This window comes from Hemitrygon akajei, chromosome 12, assembly GCF_048418815.1.
Source record: "Hemitrygon akajei chromosome 12, sHemAka1.3, whole genome shotgun sequence".
Lineage (NCBI taxonomy): Eukaryota > Metazoa > Chordata > Chondrichthyes > Myliobatiformes > Dasyatidae > Hemitrygon > Hemitrygon akajei.
The window spans coordinates 99,812,715-99,833,054 of NC_133135.1; the positions used below are offsets into that span (position 1 = coordinate 99,812,715).

Genomic DNA, 20,340 nt, shown 5'->3' on the forward strand with positions numbered 1-20,340 from the left:
AGGCCTGCGACTAGTGGTGTGCTGCAGGGATCAGTGTGGGGTCTGTTCTTGTTTGTCATCTATATCAATGATCTGGATGATATTGTAGAAAACTGGGTCATCAAATTTGCACATGATATCAAAATTGGGGGTGTAGTGGACAACACAGATGGCTATCAAAGCTTGCAGCAGGATCTGGACCAGCTGGAAAGGGCAGATGTAGACGTGTGAGGTGTTACACTTTAGAATGACAAACCAGGGTAGGACTTAAACAGGCCACTGAGGGGACTGATCTGGGAATACCGCTCCATTATTCCTTGAAACTGATGTCACAAGTAGATGGGGTCATAAAGAGAGCTTTAGGCCTTCATAAATCAAAATATGGAGTACAGGAGATGGGATGTTATGTTGAAGTTGTATAAGATGTTGGTGAGGCCTAATGTGGAGTATTGTGTGCAGTTCTGGGCACCTACCTACAGGAAAGGTAACAATAAAATTGAAAGAGTGCAGAGAAATCTTACAAGAATGTTGCCAGGTCTTGAGAACCTGAATTATAGGGAACAGTTAAATAGGTTAGGACTTTATTTCTTGGAACGTAGAAATTGAGAGGAGATTTGATATACAAAATTATAAGGGGTATAGATAGGGTAAATGCAAGCTGGCTTTTTCCACTGAGGTCGGGTGAGACTAGCAATAGAGGTTATGGGTTAAGGGTAAAAGGTGAAATGTTTAAGGGGAACATGAGAGGAAACTTCTTCACTCAGAGGGTGACAAGAGTGTGGAATGAACTGCCAGCGGAAGTGGTAGATGTGGGTTCTATTTTAACATTTAAGAGAAATTTGGAAAGGTACACGGATGGGAGGGGTAGAGGGCTTTGGTACAGGTGCAGGTCAATGGGACTAGGCAGACTAATAGTTCAGCACAGACTAGATGGGTGAAGGGTCTGTTTCTGTGCTGTAGTGTTCCATGACTCTATGACTCTACATAATCCTCCATGGTCAATAACTTCATTTTTGGAACTGTTCCCAACAAACCAGTCAGAGCAAGAGGGAAGTGGAGAACATGATGAGGGACACAGAGGCTGGAAGAATGGGAGATGGTTTAATGTCAGTGGTGAGAAGGAGGGAGAGGGTGAGCACAGGGTGTGAGAGATTAGGATGGAGGGTTGATATAGAGGTGAGAAATTGGGGTGGGTAAGTAAGAGAGGCCGTGAGAGGTGGGAAGGGTAAGTGAATGATAGAGGGGAGGTGAGGATTTCATTGAAACATTTTCCAGAGGGGCGCTGCTGTATAGAAATCTAATTTCTCTGGTCTCTGTTGAATATGTAGGACCCTGTAACAAGTTCCGTGGAAGTAAGAATCTGCTCATGATTGACAGACCTCACATATGAGAACTATGAATTTTTGAACCAATGATCTCTACGGATAACAAGTCAAATAGCTGTGGGCCTTCATCCTTGGGTACGCTGTCCTCGAATATTTGCATGCTGTAGTGGTCATCAGAATTCTTAAACCTCAATTTTTGGGGACACTGCTAAGATTCTTGGCAGTGTGGAGGATCAGAGGGATCTTGGGGTCCGAGTCCATAGGACACTCAAAGCAACTGCACAGGTTGACTCGGTGGTTAAGAAAGTGTATGGTGTATTGGCCTTCATCAATCGTGGAATTGAATTTAGGATCCAAGAGGTAATGTTGCAGCTATATAGGACCCTGGTCAGACCCCACTTGGAGTACTGTGCTCAGTTCTGGTCGCCTCACTACAAGAAGGATGTGGAAACCATAGAAAGGGTGCCGAGGAGATTTACAAGGATGTTTCCCGGATTGGGGAGCATGCCTTATGAGAACAGGTTGAGTGAACTCGGCCTTTTCTCCTTGGAGCGAAGGAAGATGAGAGGTGACCTGATAGAAGTGTATAAGATGATGAGAGGCATTGATCATGTGGATAGTCAGAGGCTTTTTCCCCAGGGCTGAAATGGCTAACATGAGAGGGCACAGGTTTAAGGTGCTGGGGAGTAGGTACAGAGGAGATGTCAGGGGTAAGTTTTTTACTCAGAGAATGGTGAGTGTGTGGAATGAGCTGCCAGCAAGGGTGGTGGAGGTGGATACAATAGGGTCTTTTAAGAGGCTTTTAGATAGGTACATGGAGCTTAGTAAAGCCTATACATAAGTCTAGTAATTTCTAGGGTAGGGACATGTTCAGCACAACTTTGTGGGCTGTAGGTTTTCTATGTTTTCTATGCATTTCAAGCTCAGCTTCAGTGCTTTGGGGAGAGGAGAAATGAGATAAACACTCATTCATGAGAAGAAAAGTTGGATACTTGGGCCTCTTCTAGTCCATGTGTTCTTCAACCAGGTCAAGATCAGCTGTGCGATTATGTGCTATCCCTTGTAATGCTGATGACCAAACTCTTTATGGCAACAAGCTACTTGAGCAGGCAGGACCTTCCTATGCCACCTGTCTCCCCCGTCCCAAACCTGTGGAAGATACTAGCAGAATGGTGGAAATCCGAGAGAGTCAGGGGGCAGAAGTGAGTGCAGTTGCTGTTACTAAGGAGAAGCTGCTTGGGAAGCTGAAAGGTCTGAATGTAGATAAGTCACCAGGATCAGATGACTGCACCCTAGGGTTCGGAAGGAGGTAGCTGAAGAGATTGTGGAAGTGTTAGTGCATTAGCAGTGACCTTTCAACAATCACTAGGTGCTGGAATGACTCCAGAGGACTGGAAAATTGCAAATGTCACTCCACTCTTTAAGAAGGGCGGGCAGAAAAAGGAAGAAAATTATAGGCCAGTTAAGCTGACTGCAGTGATTGGTAAGGCATTGGACTCAATATTAAGAATGAGGTTTCAGGGTACTGGGAGGCACATGATTAAATAGGCCACAGTAGGCATGATTTTCTAAAGGGGAATGCTTGTCTGATAGATGTATTGGAATTCCTTGAGGAAATAACAGGCAGGACGGACAAAGGAGAGTCTGTGGATGCTGTCTGCTTGGATTTTCAGACGGTCTTTGACAAGATGTTGCAGGTAAGATCGCTAAACAAAATAAAAGCCCCTGGTATTACAGGAAATATACTAGCATGGATAGAAGAAGATAGGCTGACTGGCAATGGGTTGCCAACACAGTGTTGGGAAATTACAAATATCTTGAGTATGAGGAAGACGTGAGCTCACACAGTTTCGAAGATAACTTACACTGAGGTTGGAGATCCATGCTTACCTGGAGACACCGGGCACTCGCTACACTCCGTCACTCCCCAGCCCACTCCTCCTCCTCGGCAGCAGTGCTCCAGAGTCCGCAGCCCAGTCAGAGGGGAAGCACACTGACAGCAGAGGGAAGGAAAACATCATTATGGGGCCGGCTACATCTTCAAGGGTGCTGTATCCAGCAATTCAATTAGTAGCCATTTCTTTATCGAAAAGGAGGAAATCGAAAATCTGGTCGAGCGGTGTCATAACAACAACCTCTCACTCAACCAAAGGGCTGATTATTGACCACAGGACGAAGAAGTCAGAGGTCCATGAGCCAGTCCCCATTAGGGGTTTGGAGGTAGACAGGGCCAGTATCTTTAACTTCCCTGGCATAACACATTAGAGGGTATGCTCTGGGGCCATCATGTAGGTGCCATCACAAAGGCAGCACTAACGTTCTGACTCTACAGCCACCAAACTCCTGAAGCAGCTTGAATAGCTTCACTCACCTCAATGCTGAAATGGTTTCACAACGTATGGACTCGACATTTCATGTCTCAGTATTAGTTATTTATTTATTTTTTTATTATTTGCACGATTTATTCTATCTTGCATATTTTGTTATTAGTCTTTATTTATAGTTTTTTCAAAATTCTATTGTATTTCTTTATATTTCCTGTAAATCCCTGAAACAAAATGAATCTCAGGGTAGTATATGCTGACATATCAGACCATAAGAACATAAAGTACAGCAGCAGAATAAGGCCACTTGGCCCATCATGTCTGTTCCACCATTTCATCACGGCTAATCCATTTCCTTCTCAGCCCCAATCTCCTGCCTTCTCCCCATTTCCCTTCATGCCCCGATTAATCAAGAATGTATCAAACTGTTCCTTAAAATGACTTGGCCTCCGCAGACCCCTGTGGCAACAAATTCCACAGATTCATGACTCTTTGATTAAAGGAATTCCTCCTCATCACCACTCTAAATGGACCTCCCTCTATTCTGAGGCTCTGTTCTTTGGTCTTATAGACTCTCTCACTGCAAGAAGCATCCTCTCCAAATCCACTCTATCAAGGCCTTTCAACATTTGATCCTTATTCTTCTGAATTCCAGCGAGTACAGGCCCAGAACCATCAAGCACTCCTCATATTTTAAGTCTTTTAATCCCAGAACCAATTTTATGAAATTCCTTTAAACACTCCAGTGTCAACACATCCTTTCTTCAATAAAGGCCAAAAACTGCCCACAATTCTTCAAGTGAAGCATCACTGGTGTCTTATTAAGCCTCAACATCTCATCCTTGTAACATATACATACTCAGGTAATGAAATTATTTTGAACTTTGAAGTTTAATCACAATGAGGATTAAAATTGATCTCCTTATCCAACAGGAAAAGTAATAACTACTAATTCTGCGTTGTTTCACATATTCCTCCACAAAGCTGGCTGGGTACTTTCATGCTCGAAGCACCCTTGTGTATCAGGCCGAGTTTGATGAGAGTTTGGGTTGACATGCTTCCCCAAACATCAGTGCATTTTGGATCAATGCAAGGGATATTGGACCAGGGCCTCCTAGGATGACCATTTTGGGACAACCCTTGGAAAATATGGAGTTCCCAGTGCATTACTGGACAGGAGCCTCAAATTACAACAGCTTTCCTCCTTCACTGTCCCATCCCAGCACTGCACTTACATTGACACCAAATCTCCATGCTGCATCACTTCCTTTGAGTGCCCAAGCTTAAGCTCCAGCTCTCTAACCACCAGCACCACCATCCATTCAAACCAGTTTCCACTCCAGTCATCTGCATGCCCCTGTCGGTATCCTCATCTCCAACCACATCCCACTGCACAGCTAAAGTAAAAACCCGAACCTGTTGCTCTGAGCCCACATGCCCAGAAGCTCACCATCTCTCTTCAGAAGCTTCAATCATTATATCCATTTATAATTGCTACAGACAGTCGCTATTTCTACTGGGGAATGTTGGCCAGATCACAAGATTATATTAATGCTTTCCTCAACCTGAAGACACACACAATGATTCAGGAACAGCTTCTTTCCTTCCGCCATCCCATTTCTTTTTTTATTATATATTGAGACACTGTGAAGAACAGGCCCTTCTGGCTCTTTGAACCACGCCACCTAGCAATCCCCCGATTTAATCCCAGCCTAATCACGGGACAATTTATAATGACCAATTAGCCTACCAACCAGTACGTCTTTGGACTGTGGGAGGAAACCGGAGCACCCGGAGGAAACCCACGAGGTCACGGTGAGAATGTACAAACACCTTACAGGCAGCGGCGGGAATGGAACTCATGTTGCTGGTACTGTGTGTTGTGCTAACTACTACACTACCGGACTGCCCTGAAAGGACACTGAACCCTCATTACTTTTTAATTTTGATTTTAGCATTACTTATTTAATATATATACTTAATGTAATGCAGTTTTTTTCTCTATTAAAAGACCTTAAGATATAAGAGCAGAATTAGGCCATTTGGCCCAGTGAGTCTGCTCCGCCATTTTGTCATGGCTGATCCATTTTCCTCTCAGCCCCAAACACCTGCCATCTTCCCATATCCGTTCATGCCTTAACCAATCAAGAATCTATCAACCTCTGCCTTAAGTATACACAGCTGTTTGTGGCAAAGAATTCCACAGATTTACCACTCTCAGGCAAAAGAAATTCCTCCTCATCTCCATCCTAAATAGACGCCCCTCTATTCTGAGGCTGCGTCCTCTGGTCTTAGACTCTCCCACCATAGGAAACATCCTCTCCACATCCACTCTATCAAGGCCTTTCACTATTTGATAGGTTTTAATGAGGTCACCCCTCATTCTTCTGAATTCCAGTGAATACAGGCCCAGAGCCGTCAAACGCTCTTCATATGACAAGCCATTCAATCTTGGAATCTTTTTTGTGAACATCCTTTGAACCCTCTCCAGTTTCAGCACATCCTTTCTAAGATAAGGGGCCCAAATGAAGTGAAGTCTCACCACTGATTTAAAGAGTTTCAACATTACATCCTTGCTTTTATAATCTAGTCCTCTTGAAATGAATGCTGGCATTGCATTTGCCTTTCTCACCACAGACTCAACCTGCAAATTAACCTTCAGGGATTTCTGCACAAGAACTCCCAAGTCCCTTTGCAACTAGGTTTTTTGTATTTCTCTCCTTTTAGAAAATAATCAACCCTTTTATTTTTTCTACCAAAATGCATGACCATACAGGTCCTGACACTGTATTCTATCTGCCATTTCTCTGCCCGTTCTCCTAATCTGTTTAAGTCCTTCTGTAACTTTTCTACTTCCTCAAAATTATATGCCCCTCCACCTCTCTACATAATGTCTGCAGACTTAACAAAAAAGTTGCCTCCTGCCAATCAGCCACAGCTTTATCCACATTGGAATCTTTCCTGTAATACCATAGGCTTGTTAAGCAGTCTCACGTGTGGCACCTTGTCAAATGCCTTCTGAAAATCCAAGTACACAACATCAACTGATTCTCCTTTGTCTACCCTGTTTGTCATTTCTTCAAAGAATTCCAACTGATTTGTGAGGCAAGATTTTCCCTTGAGGAAACCATGCTGACGACAGCCTACATTATCAGGTGCCTCCAAGTACCCTGAGACCCCATCCTTCATAATCGACTCCAACATTTTACCTACCCCTGAGGTCAGACTAACTGGCTTATAGTTTCCTTTCTTCTGCCTTGAAGAATGGAGTGACATTTGTAAATTTCCAGTCTTCCAGACTCATTTCAGAATCTAGTGATTCTTAAAAGATCATTACTAATGCCTCCACAATCTCTTCAACCACTGCTTTCAGAACCCTGTGGTGTACTCCATCTGGTCCAGGTGACTTATCTACCTTCAGACCTTTCAGTTTCCAAAGAACCTTCTCTCTAGTTATGGTAACTTCACACACTTCATGATACCCAACAGCTGGAACTTCCACCACACGGCTATTGTCTTCCGCAGTGAAGACTGATGCAAAAAACTTACTCAGTTCATCTGTCATTTCCTTGTCCCCCATTACTACCTCCCCAGAATCGTTTTCCAGTGGTCCGGTATCCCCTCTGGCCTCTATTTTACACTTTATGTATCTGAAGAAACTTTTGGTATCCTCTTTAATATTACTGGCTAGCTAACTTTTGTATTCCATCTTTACCTTCTTTAAGACTTCTGTTGGTTTTTAAAAGTTTCCCCAATCCTCTAACTTTCCACTATTTTTTGCTGTATTATATACCCTCTCTTTGGCTTTTATATTGGTTTTGACTTCTCTTGTTAGCCATGGTTGTGTCATCTTGTCTTTCACTTTGGGATGTATATACCTTATCCTATGTCTCCTGAATTGCCTCCAGAAATTCCAGCCCTTGCTACTCTGCTGTCATCCCTGTCAGTGTTCGTTTCCAATCAATTTTGGCCAGCTCCTCTCTCATGCCTCTGTAATTCTCTTTACTCCACCGTAATACTGATACATCTGACTTCAGCTTCTCATGATTTGCATTGGGCTGCTGCTGCAAAGACAACAAATTTCACATCCTATGCCAGTGATAATAACTTGATTCTGATTCTGAGAATCCTAGCAGTCGAACTTACATTCATATGAACAGGTATGCGGGAGCTCATCTAAAAAACTTTTTCAATGCCGCTGTTCCTGTCCTTGTTCCCTGTGTTAGTACATGTTCCACTTTCCAATCACAAGCAGGAGCGGGACCAACAATTTGTGGTTACTAAAGCGTTGTGAACTTACTGGGGTCACAGCTCAGTGGCTAATGCCTTTAGCATTCCTGTTACAGTTTACCTGACATTCGGTATCTGTTAGAGAGAAGAGAGGACATAGAGGGCGCATTGTCAATTTACAAACTACCAATAGAAGCAAGGCCTGGCCTTCAAAATGCTGCCTTTGTAGTAACAGGTTTTTTAAAAAGCACATTGACCAGCTGTGTATCAAAATTAGAACAATTGCCATGATATAGAGTAGTAGTTAGCACAACGCTTTACAGTACAAGTAACCCAAGTTCACTTCCTGCACTGTCCGTAAGGAATTTGTATGTTCTCCCCATGGATTTCCTCTGGGTGCTCTGGTTTCATCCCACAGTTCAAAGATGTACAAGTCGGTAATTTAGTGGTCATTGTAAATGGTCCCATGATTAGGCGAGGGTTAAATCAGACATACGACTCGGAAGAACTGGAAGGGCATGTTCCATGCTGTGTCTCAATATAATAAAATAAAATAAAATGAAAACCAAACTAAAAATACTGCCATTGCTGAAAAAACGCAACATCGAGCATTACAGTACAGTACAGACCCTTTGGCCCACAATGTTATGCAAAGATTAAACTAACCCTTCCCTCCACATAGTCCTCTATTTTTCGATCATCCATGTGCCTATCTAAGAGTTTCTTAAATGCCCCTACTACCACACCTGGCAGGACGTTCCATGCAACCACCACACTCTGTGTAAAAAACTTACCCCTGACATTCTCCCCTACACTTATCTCCATTCATCTTAAAGTTTTGCGCTCTCATATTAGCCATTTCCATCTTGGAAAATGCTTCTGGCTGTCCACTTGATATATGCCTCTTATCCTCTTGTACACCTCTATCAAGTTACCCCTCATTATTAGAACTTAGAACATAGAACAATACAGCACAGTACAGGCCCTTTGGCCCACAATGTTGTGCTGACCCTTAAACCCTGCCTCCCATTTAACCCCCCACCTTAAATTCCTCCATATACCTGTCTAGTAGTCTCTTAGATTTCACTAGTGTATCTGCCTCCTCCACCATCTTAGGAGAGGGCACATTTAATCTGTTGGAACCATTCTATTCTGGAATGGTAAGGGGAAACGTAACAACCCATGTGAAGGTAACTGAATTAGAATTTGGTTGTTAATCGGATTCCAGTGAATTCATAGAGTCATAGAAAAGTATGACACAGAAAGAGGCCCTTTTGCCCATCTAGTCTGTGCTGACCCATTTAAACTGCCTATTCCCATCCATGTGCCTATCCAAATTCTCTTAAGTGTTGAAATCAAGCTTTCATGCACCACTTGCTCTGGCAGCTTGTTCCACACTCTCACGGCCCTCTGAGTGAAGAAGTTTCACCTCACGTTCCCCTTAAACTTTTCACCTTTTACTCCTAGCCTATGACCTCTGGTGGTGGTCCCCCCAAACCTCAGTGGAAAAAAAGCCTGCTTGTAATTACTCTATCTATACACCTAATTTCTTGAAAGAAACATCAAAACTCCAACCCATGACATAATGATGGGATTAGGAGATTGGAGATGAATGTGTGGGAAAGAGGTGTGCAATGTGAAACAGTCACTGATCGGGAAAACCACTGGGCATTTTATAGTTCAAATCTTTGACACAACTGAAATATAAATGCTTACTGTCTCAAATATGGTAAGTCACAGATAGTTAACGCTCCAAAAATTGTCCTCTGTCATATATTACCATTGCATCATAAATATTAAACTCACCATATACTACTCTTTTTGCTTTTTTTATTGTTTGCATGATTTGTTTTTTTATTCTCTGCTTATTGGATGTTTGATGGTCTTCTTTCATTTTAATGGTTTCTATTGTTTATTTTTGTTTTGTGGTTGCCAATAAGGAGACGAATCTCAAGGTTGTATAAAGTATATGTATATTGATAAGAAATGTAGTTTGAACTTTGATTTGAATTTGGTAAGACAGAGTGGACAACCAGGGCAGAAATGGCCAATGTCAGAGGACATCTATTTAATGAGAGAGGAGTGAAGCTAAGGAGATGTCAGAGGTAGATCTCTTATTTTTACACAGAGGGAGGTGGGTGCCTGGAATGGATTTCCAGGGCTGGTGCAAGAGGCTGACATATTGTGTCCAATGGAAAAGTGGTCACGTGGTCTAGAATTATGCAGCACCAAACTGTGCCCTTTGACCCACACACCCACAACTGCCATTTGGCCCCGACTACATTAGTTTTGCTTACTTGTATGAGGATCATTTCCATCTACACTTTTCCTGCTTATGTAATTAAAATGTCTCTTCCACTAACATGAGAAAGGTTGTTTGTAAAATCATTGTTCCTACCTGTCCATTTGTTATCTCGGTGAAGCAGTAGCCGAACGGGTAGTCACCACCAGACTGCGGAATGACCGTGAGAGATCCCAATTGATCTTCCATTGCCTGATCACGCAGTGCCCTCTGACGGGTTCCGTGTACGATGGGTTGCGGAGCAGAACTGTAGTTCCTTCCTCCATTTACTCGTGAGACCTGGTGGATCTTCACAGACACTTCAGGAGGGTGGTCAACTTGTAGGTTAACAACTGATAGCATCCGTTGATCTGCTGACATTAGCACAATGTTTGTAATAAGAATTCATTGTCCAATGAGATAATGGAAATGGCTATATATGTCCAATGGGACAATGGAACTGGCTATATATGTCCAATGGGACAATGGAACTGGGTATATATGTCCAATGGGAGAATGGAACTGGATATATCTGTCCAATGAGAGAATGGACCTGGATATATCTGTTTAACGGGAGGATGGTGTTGTGTATACCTGTCAAATAAGAGAATGGAGTTGGGTATACCTGTCCAATGGGAAAATAGAGTTGGGTATATCTGTCCAATCGGAGAATGGAACTGGGTATATCTGTCCAATGGGAGAATGGAACTGGGTATATCTGTCCAATGGGAGAATGGAACTGGGTATATCTGTCCAATGGGGGAATAGAATTGAGCACATCTGTCCAATGAGAAAATGGAACTGGGGATATCTGTTTAATGGGAGAATGATGTTGTGCATACCTGTCAAATAAGAGAATGGAGTTGGGTATATCTGTCCAATCGGAGAATGGAACTGGATATATCTGTCCAATGGGAGAATGGAACTGGGTATATCTGTCCAATGGGAGAATGGAACTGGGTATATCTGTTTAACGGGAGAATAGTGTTGTGTATACCTGTCAAATAAGAGAATGGAGTTGGGTATATCTGTCCAATCGGAGAATGGAACTGGGTATATCTCTCCAGTAGAAGAATAGAATTTGCAGATCACTGTTCAATAGGTGATAAATTGCAAGTCAGTGTCCAATCAGAAAATGGATGGATCCTTGTCCAATGGAACTGTGAGTCACTGAGTCCAGAGTTACGCAGAACCAAATTGGGCCCCTTTGACCCACGTGCCCCCACTGACATTTCTCCCTATCTACATTAATTTCATTCACTTGCATTAGCATCTTCTCCATCTATACCATCCCTAATTATATAATTAAAAATGTCTCTTAAACATCTGCTTCCACCATTTCTTCTGGTAGTGCATACCAGGTATCAACCACTTTGGTAAAAACTTAACCCTCAGATCCTCTTTAAAACTTCTTGTTCTAACCCTAAATTTATTTTGATTCCTCTACCTTGGGAAAAACCTTGATTATCTGAGTCTTTCAGAATTTTATATCTGTGCAATGGGAAAATAGAGTTCACTCTTTTTCCCTTATCCGCGAAGGTTCGGAGGTGACTGGAAGGATGTTTTCTCTCCACCTTTTTCTTCTAATTTTATCCTCAAATGGACTGCCCAATCTTTCTTTTCTTTTTTTTTGTTTTAGTTTAGTTTAGTGGGTTTTTTTTATATAATAAAATTTCCAATCTTTTTTTATGATTTGTTAAGAGGAGTTTATATTATATATTTAACAGTGTAACATTATACTTATCTGACTTTGACAATATATACTTTTTTTTTGCTGTTTATACGTCTTTTGTATTATGTGCTTGCTAAATCTTCTCCTCTGATTTGTATATTTTTTTACTGGAAAATCAATAAAAAAAAGATTGAAAATGAAAATGAAAAAATGAGTTCACTCTTCAGCTCGTTCACTCCAAGGAACACAACCCCAGCCAATCTAATCTCTGCCGACAATAGAAGCCCTGCATTTCAGGCAACATTCTGGTGAATCTCTACTCAGTCACACTGAGGACCACAGAGTTTACTATTCATTTGTGGGTTGGGGATCTTTGCCCAAATAAAAGGGTAGCATTGGAGATCATCTGACAGAGTGGTGTAAGGACAATGACCTGGCCCTTAACACTTTTAAAACAAAAGAGATAATCATTGACTTCAAGAGATCAAAGGACAGAGTACACAGCCTCCTCCATATACATGGAGAGGTAGTGGAAAGTGTGGAACACCTAAAGTTTCTTGGAGTTATGTTGTCAAAGCAACTGACATGGACCACCAACACCTCGATGCTTGTAAAAAAGACACAACAAAGACTCTTCTTCCTCAAAAAGCTGAAACAGGCCAAACTCCCACAAAAGCTTTTGCTTAACTTCTACAGAAGCACAATTGAAACCATCCTGACCAACAGCGCCACAGTGTGGTATGCCAGCTGCACAGCCACTGAGCAACAAGACCTGCATCGCGTGGTGAAGGCAGCCCAGCGAATTGTCAGGATGGAGCTCCCAGGACTGGACACCATCTATTCCAGCAGACTCAGGAGGAGAGCAATCAGCATAACCAGAGACACCACACACCCTGGCCACTCCCTGTTTGACCAGCTGTCGTCCAGCAAAAGGTTCAGGACACTAAAAACCAGAACAAATAGACTGAGGTACAGCTTCTACCCCAGAGCTGTGGCCTCCATCACACCACTCCCACAGAACAATGACTGAAACTGTGAGCACACACAAGGACTCAAATACTTGCACTAATGGCACTTTGTGCATTACTGTGATATTCTGGTGCTGCGGCAACTTATTTTCTGCTACTTATCTATTTAATACTGTTTTTCTATCACTGTCTTGTTTTTATCTACCGCTTTGTTTGATTGCCTGAGAGGAAGCCAAACAGAGTTTCATTGTACCTATGTATAATGACAATAAATTCAATTCAATTCATAATCCAATGGGATTTAAAGCAAGTGACTTGTTTGATCCCTGCAAGAGAACCTTCTGACATTCTTCACCCAGGACTTGACCTTCAAGGGATCCACTATCAGATAGACAGATTAAAAGCAAGCTAGGAGGGTTGATGTAGGAAAGATTGAGAAAGTGGGTAAAGCATAAAGGTGTGGAGGAAAGAATGCTGATTAAATTAATATACACTGTAGAATGTATAGCCAAGTGACTGAGGCCATGGTGAGGAAGTAATGAATATGGGTCAGTCATATTAAAGTGATGTCCACTAGGATTTATGAAATATGACATAATAAAGCATTCTTTTATTTTTCAGAGGGCCATAAAACTGAGACTCATTTCCGCAAATGATGGAAGAGGCAGACTCTTGGAACATTAGGGTAATGGTAGATACGTTCTTGCGGGTACGACAGGGATATGGAACTGAGGACACAATCAGATGGGCTATGGTCTTAATTAGTGGAGGAGCAGACTCAGTGTGGACTATCCTGCTGCTCATGTGAATGCTCAAACACTATATAGGATACTGACTGGTAACTATGAACCCCTTTTCAGAATATCTTGTGATACATGCGCACCTCATTTAAACTCGAAGTTAGTTTCGGACTTCTTTGAGTTAGTTTAATGTTTTGAAGTCACATAGCATAACAACAAGGTCAATAAATTTACTTATCTATTATTCTATGTACTTATTTATTCAGTCATTTATCTGTCTATCTATTTATTTACTTGTTTATTTATTACTTATTGGTTGATTGATTGAGATACTGTGCAGAACAGGTCCTTCCAGCTCTTCGAGCCGTGCTGCCCAGCAATCCCCTGATGTAACCCTAGTCTAATAATGGGACAATATACAATGACCAATTAACCTACCAAATGGAATGTCTTTGGACTGTGGGAGGAAACTGGAGCACATGGAGGAAACACACACGGTCACAGGGAGAACGCGGAAATTGAACCAGCATTTACCCTATCTATACCCCTCATAATTTTGTATACCTCTATCAAATCTCCTCTCAATCTTCTACATTCCAAGGAATAAAGTCCCAACCTAGTCAATCTTTCCTTACAACTCAGTCATTACCTGACCTTCTGTTCTCTCCTATCAGATTTCCCTTTTCCAGCCCTGTATCTCTTTCATCAATCCACTTCCCAGCTCTTGACTTTACCCTTCCCCTCCCTCCCGGTTTCACCTATCATCCTGTGTTTATTCCTCCCAACCCTCCACCATCTTACTTTGACTCCTCATTTTTTTTTTTGCTCCAGTCCTGATGAAGGATTTTGGCCTGAAACGTTGACTGTACTCTTTTCCATAGATGCTGCCTGGCTGAGTTCCTTCAGCATTCTGTGTGTGTTGCTTGGATGTCCAGCTTCTGCAGACTTCCTCTTGTTTGAGATTAGTAATTTAAAATCAACTTCTCTGAGTAATCACTCTGTAGCTCATTGTATTGATGAAATGAATGAAGTCACTGAGTATTAACTATGCACAGAACTACAAAACACAGAATTTGGGATACAACTGGATGAGTCAACTGTGCAAGACAACAAGGCATTGCCTATGGCATATGTACGGTTTATCCAAAATGGAGAAGCTTATGAAGAAATTCTCTTTTGTAAAAAGTTAAAAGCAACTATCAATGGAGAATCAATCTACTTCGAGCTTAAAATGTATATTGAGGATAAAAGTATTCTGATTAGGAACATGACAGGTCCCTATACTAGTTTAGTGGCATTTATGAAAACAGAAATTCCAAGTCTGTTTGCAATCCATTGCGTAATTCACCATCAGCCAAAATCCTCAGCTAGCGGCTTTTTTTAAGCATGACACTTGTAATATCTGCCATCAACAAAATTAAAGCTCATCCATTAAATAGCAGAATATTTCACCAGCTGTGCTAAGATAATGAAGAGCTTGAATACTTGCTTCTTCACAGTGAAATGCATTGGCTGTCAAAAGGCTGCTGCTTAAAACGTTTCTTTGATCTTTCTGACACTGTGGTTGAAATTTTGCTCAAAGTCAACAAGAGCTTGGGAAACAGGATTGGACTTCTACGTGGAGATGTGGCATATCTAGCTACAGTTACAACAAGCTGGAGGAACTCAGCAGGTCGGACAGCATAAATGGAAACGAGCAGTCAATGTTTTGGGCCGGGACCCTTCGTCAGGATTGAAGAGAAAGAGGGCAAGGGCCCTATAAAGGTGGTGGGGGAGGGTGGGAAGGAGAAGGCTGGTAGGTGCCAGGTGAAAAACCAATCAGAGGAAAGATCAAGGGGTGGGGGAGGGGAAGCAGGGAGGGGATAGGCAGGAAAGGTGAAGAAGGAATATAAGGGGAAAGCACTGTGTTGCAGAAGAAGGCAGAATCATGAGAAAGGTGATAGGCAGCTGGAGGAGGAGGCAGAGAGAAACTGGGATGGGGGAAGGGAGGGGGAGGGAATTACCGGGTTGGAGAATTCAATGTTCATGCCAAGGGGCTGGAGACTACCCAGACGGTATATGAGGTGTTGCTCCTCCAACCTGAGTTTGGCCTCATCATGGCAGTAGAGGAGGGCATGTTTGGACATATCCGAATGGGAATGTGAAGCAGAGTTGAAGTGGGTGGCAACCGGGAGATCCTGTCTGTTGTGACGGACAGAGCGGAGGTGCTCGACGAAGCGGTCCCCCAATCTGTGTCAGGTCTCGCCGATGTAGAGGAGGCCGCACCGGGAGCACCGGATGCAATAGATTACCCCAACAAGTGAAGTGTTGCCTCACCTGGAAGGACTGTTTGGGGCCCTGAGTGGTGGTAAGAGAGGAGGTGGAGCGACAGGTGTAGCACTTACGCTTGCAGGGATAAGTGCCAGGTGGGAGATCTGTGGGGAGCCACAACAGACAGGATCTCCCGGTTGCCACCCACTTCAACACTGCTTCATATTTCCATTTGGATATGTCCATACATGGCCTCCTCTACTACCATGATGAGGCCAAACTCAGGTTGGAAGAGCAACACCTCATATACCGTCTGGGTAGTCTCCAGCCCCTTGGCATGAACATCGAATTCTCCAACTTCCGGTAATTCCCTCCCTCTCCCTTCCCCCATCCCACCTTCACTCTGTCTCCTCCTCCAGCTGCCTGTCACCTCCCTCTTGGTTCTACCTCCTTCTACTACACAGTGCTTTCCCCTTATATTCCTTCTTCACCTCTCCTGCCTATCCACTCCCTGCTTCCCCTCCCTCACCCCTTGATCTTTCCTCTGATTGGTTTTTCACTTGGCACCTACCAGCCTTCTCCTTCCCACCTTCCCCCCACCTTCTTTATAGGGCCCCTGCCCCCTCCCTCTCCAGTCCTGACAAAGGGTCTCGGCCCGAAACATTGACTGTTCATTTCCATGGATGCTGCCCGACCTGCTGAGTTCCTCCAGCATGTTGTGCATGTTGCTTTGACCACAGCATCTGCAGTGCACTTCGTGTTTATGTGGCATATCTAGCTGATCTATATGACAAAATGAACATTCTAAATATGACAGTGCTTGGTGAGAATTTAAATTTAATCCAGACAAAAAGTACATTGTTCACTTTTATTGGAAAACTGGAAATATACAAGCAAAACATTGGGAGAAAAATGTTCTCACAGTTTCCCTGCATGGAAAGCATGGCACTCTCTACACAGACAACGATTTGCAAGAGTACTGCATATACCTGCCGTCACTGAAGAAGGGCTTTCAGAATTAATTCAAGGATTTGAATGATCTAGAAATTCTAGAATGGGTAACTGACCCATATCTTTGCAAGATGGAAGAACAGGAAGAGAGCTTTGCAAGAAGAAATTATCGAAATTTTGAACAATGAACAAGCAAAAATGCTTTTCAAAAATGTTGACTTTTGTGGTGTGTGGCTACACGGTCTTCGAAAAACTGCCAAACTGCACTGCATTGCATCTCCATCCTCCTACCTCGTTGAAAGAGGCGTCAGTTCAATGAATCACATACTCACAAAAAACAGGAACTGTTTGGACATTGTTACGTGTGGGGACTTAAGGCATTTCCTGTCACAACTTGAATCAGATATTTCAACTCTAGCTAAAAACCATCAAGGATCACATTGATGTTGAAGCTGCTGTACAGCACACAGGTACTGTGTAAGCTAGGTTGAAAGACAAATAAAAATTTAAAGCAGAATCATTTTTCTTGTGTTAACATATGGTAGTCATGATTTTTCACTATAGGGACACCGGGAAGTATATTGTGCCTTAGAAAGGCGTTGGCAAGTACAAAGGTGCTTTAGGAGGGGCGTTGTATGTATGAAAGTACTTTAGGGGGGCGTTGGGCTATAAGAGATTGGAAAACACTGAGTTTGCAAAACGGTAGTTTGATTTAGAAGTCTATAAATAGCTGGATTCCCAAAGCAGCTTTGTTAGACATCCCTATAAAACACAAACCTATTCTTTTCATCTGTTCAAGTTTTCACAGATGTGACCTCGAAGCACAGTTTTAAAAGTGCCCAACAAAGGCAAAATAAGAAAAGGAAAGCAGAATGTAAAAGTATTCTAAAAGGACAAAAAAAACAGACTGTTCTATAGAATTGTTAAAAGTAAGAGATTAGCTGAAGTGTTTTCACAACCCATGGACTCACTTTCAAGGAGTCTTCATCTCATGTTCTCATTATTGTTATTTATTTATATTTGCATTTACACAGTTTGGTGTATTCTGCACTCGGGCGTAACGTCGTAGTTGGGTGGTCTTTCATTGATCCTGGTATAGTCACTATTCTATACTTATAAGGTAAGATTGAATAGGTTAGGAATTTATTTTTTTACTGAGATACAGTGTAGAATAGGCCCTTCTGGCTCTTCAAATTGCACTGCCCCGCAAACCCCCAAGTTAATTCTAGCTTAATCACAGAACAATAACAATAACCAATTAACATACCAACTGGTACATCTTTGGATTGTGGGAGGAAACCAGAGCATCCGGAGGAAACCCAAGCAGTCATGAGGAGAATGTAAAAACTCTTTACAAGCAGCAGCAAGAATTGAACCTGGGTCACCGGTACCATAAAGCATTGTGGTAACCACAGCACTACCCAGTTCTAGTTGGATCTTCATGGCTATTCCTTGGGACATAGAAAATTGAGAGATTTGATAGAGGTATACAAAATTATCAGGGATAAAGATAGGGTAAATGCAAGCAGGCTTTTTCCACTGGTGTTGGGTGGGACTACTAGTGGTTATGGGTTAAGGGTGAAAGGTGCAAAGTTTAAGGGAAACATGAGGGGAATCTTCTTCACAGAGGGTTGTGAGAGTGTGGAATGAGCTGGCAGTACAAGTGGTGCATGTGAGCTCAATTTCAATGATTAACAGAATTTTAGATGGGTACATGGATGATAGGGATTTGGAAGGCTATGGCCTTGGTACAGATTGATGGAAGTAAGCAGTTTAAATGGTTTTAGCATGGACTAGATAGGCCAAAGGTTTGTATATGGTGACATATACATATATACTTTGAGAATAAAATTTACCTTGAACTTTAAAGTTATGATGGAAAATGTATTTCAGATATTGGACATATATATCATATAGTCATATATGCCACAAATCTCCACATAATATTTATCTGAGGTATATACTTATAGAAAAGAGAGGAAAGAAACAACAAGCAAAAGGAGAAAACTATGTACAAGTAGGGAGTGATCTTTTCTAACAACATATTCATTGATTTGTGAGGATAAAATCAGGCCTATGAGGTGTTATGTAGTTAAACCATTTTTCCCCAGTATGAATCAAATTGCTCCAACTTATGATTAACAGATGCTGTTATCTTCTCCATTTTGTAAATGTCCATTGTAATTTCCATCTATACATTTAAGGTTGGGCTCTCCTGTGATAACCATTTCCTAGTAAGAGTCTTTTTACCAGCCACCCCAGCAGTATATTCATTAAATATTTATCTTTTTTCAACCATTCTTGAGGTATATACCTTAAGATATATGTGGGTTGCACCAATATATCACAGCTCTCAACTGTGCTGCAAAATAATGATCTCTAAGAGAAGGTAGGCCCCATCCCCTCCTTTTCCTTTGCTAATTGCAAAGTTTTGAAATGAACTCTAGGCTTTTTACCTTGCCAAATATATCTTGATAACATTTTGTTCCTTTCATTGAATTGATTTTGATTAATCTCTTTTGGTAGTGTTTGAAAGAGATATAACAGTCTGGGAAGTATATTCATTTTAATAGATTCAATCCTTGAACTGAGACTAAAAAGAGGAATTAGGTTCCACCTTGTTATATCTTCCTTATTTTTTTATAGATATATAGGCTGATAATTGATTCTGATAATTTTGCCAAATCTTTTGGCATAATGCTGCCCAAATATTTGAAAGACTCTGTTTGCCATGCCCAGGATATCTACTTTCAGTTATTCTTGGTGAGCTATAGTAATATGAAAGTAATTGGGTTTTATCTCTGTTGATCTTGGATCCTGATAATTGACCATATTGTTCAAAGGATTGCATCAATTTAGGTAAAGAGTATGTTGGTTGCCCTAGATAGATCAAAATGTCATCTGTGTAACAGGACAATTTATGTCCCTTTAATATTTTATGTCCCTCTGTCCCTTTAATAGTAATTCCCCTGATATCTTCATTTCGTCTGATGTATTGAGCTAACGGTTCTAGATATAATGTGAAGAGTAGGAGTGACCTGATCTCGTGCCCCTTTCTAGGGTAAAACTATTTGATAAATATCCATTGATTTTAATCCTAGCAGTAGGGTTGTCATATAGTGCCTGTGTAGTTTTAATAATTGTGTCATGGAAACCAAGTCTATGTAAAACTGTGTAAAGAAAATTCCAATTAACCAAATCAAATGCCTTTTCAGCATCCACGCTTATCACTATTGCTTCGATTTCATTTTTTTGTATATGATCCATAATGTGAAGTGTCCTTCGTATATTGTCTTGTGTTTGGCGTTGTATAAAACCTATCTGATTGTTATGTATCAGTATGGGTAGAAACTCTTCTAATCGTTTGGCCATGATGGAGGTAAATAATCTATAATCTACATTAAGAACGGATATTGATCTAAATGACCCGCATTCCATTTTATCCTTGCCTTCTTTTGGTATAGCTGAGATTATCACTTCCTTCCAGCTGGGTAGTATTTGTGCCTTTTTTAGAGCCCAGTTCAGTGTGGGGAGTAAGACAGGAATTAACTCATTTTTAAATTCTTTATACCACTTTGCTGTATACCCATCTGATCCTGGTGACTTGCTTAATTTAAGCC

The 20,340-nt window shown here is 41.7% G+C and overlaps 1 protein-coding gene across 2 annotated transcripts in view; it reads right to left on the reverse strand.

Moving 5' to 3' along the window:
* Positions 1 to 20,340, reverse strand: part of LOC140737325 (latent-transforming growth factor beta-binding protein 1-like) — a 234,097-nt gene that overhangs the window by 133,939 nt on the left and 79,818 nt on the right. The window contains exons 6-7 of one of the 2 annotated variants that reach the window (XM_073063756.1): positions 10,257 to 10,510; positions 3,195 to 3,297 (exon numbers count right to left, since the gene is read on the reverse strand). In XM_073063756.1, coding sequence (XP_072919857.1) covers positions 3,195 to 3,297; positions 10,257 to 10,510 — 357 coding nt within the window. Of the gene's footprint in view, positions 1 to 3,194; positions 3,298 to 10,256; positions 10,514 to 20,340 lie in introns of both variants that reach the window. The other variant, XM_073063757.1, reaches the window with a different exon arrangement.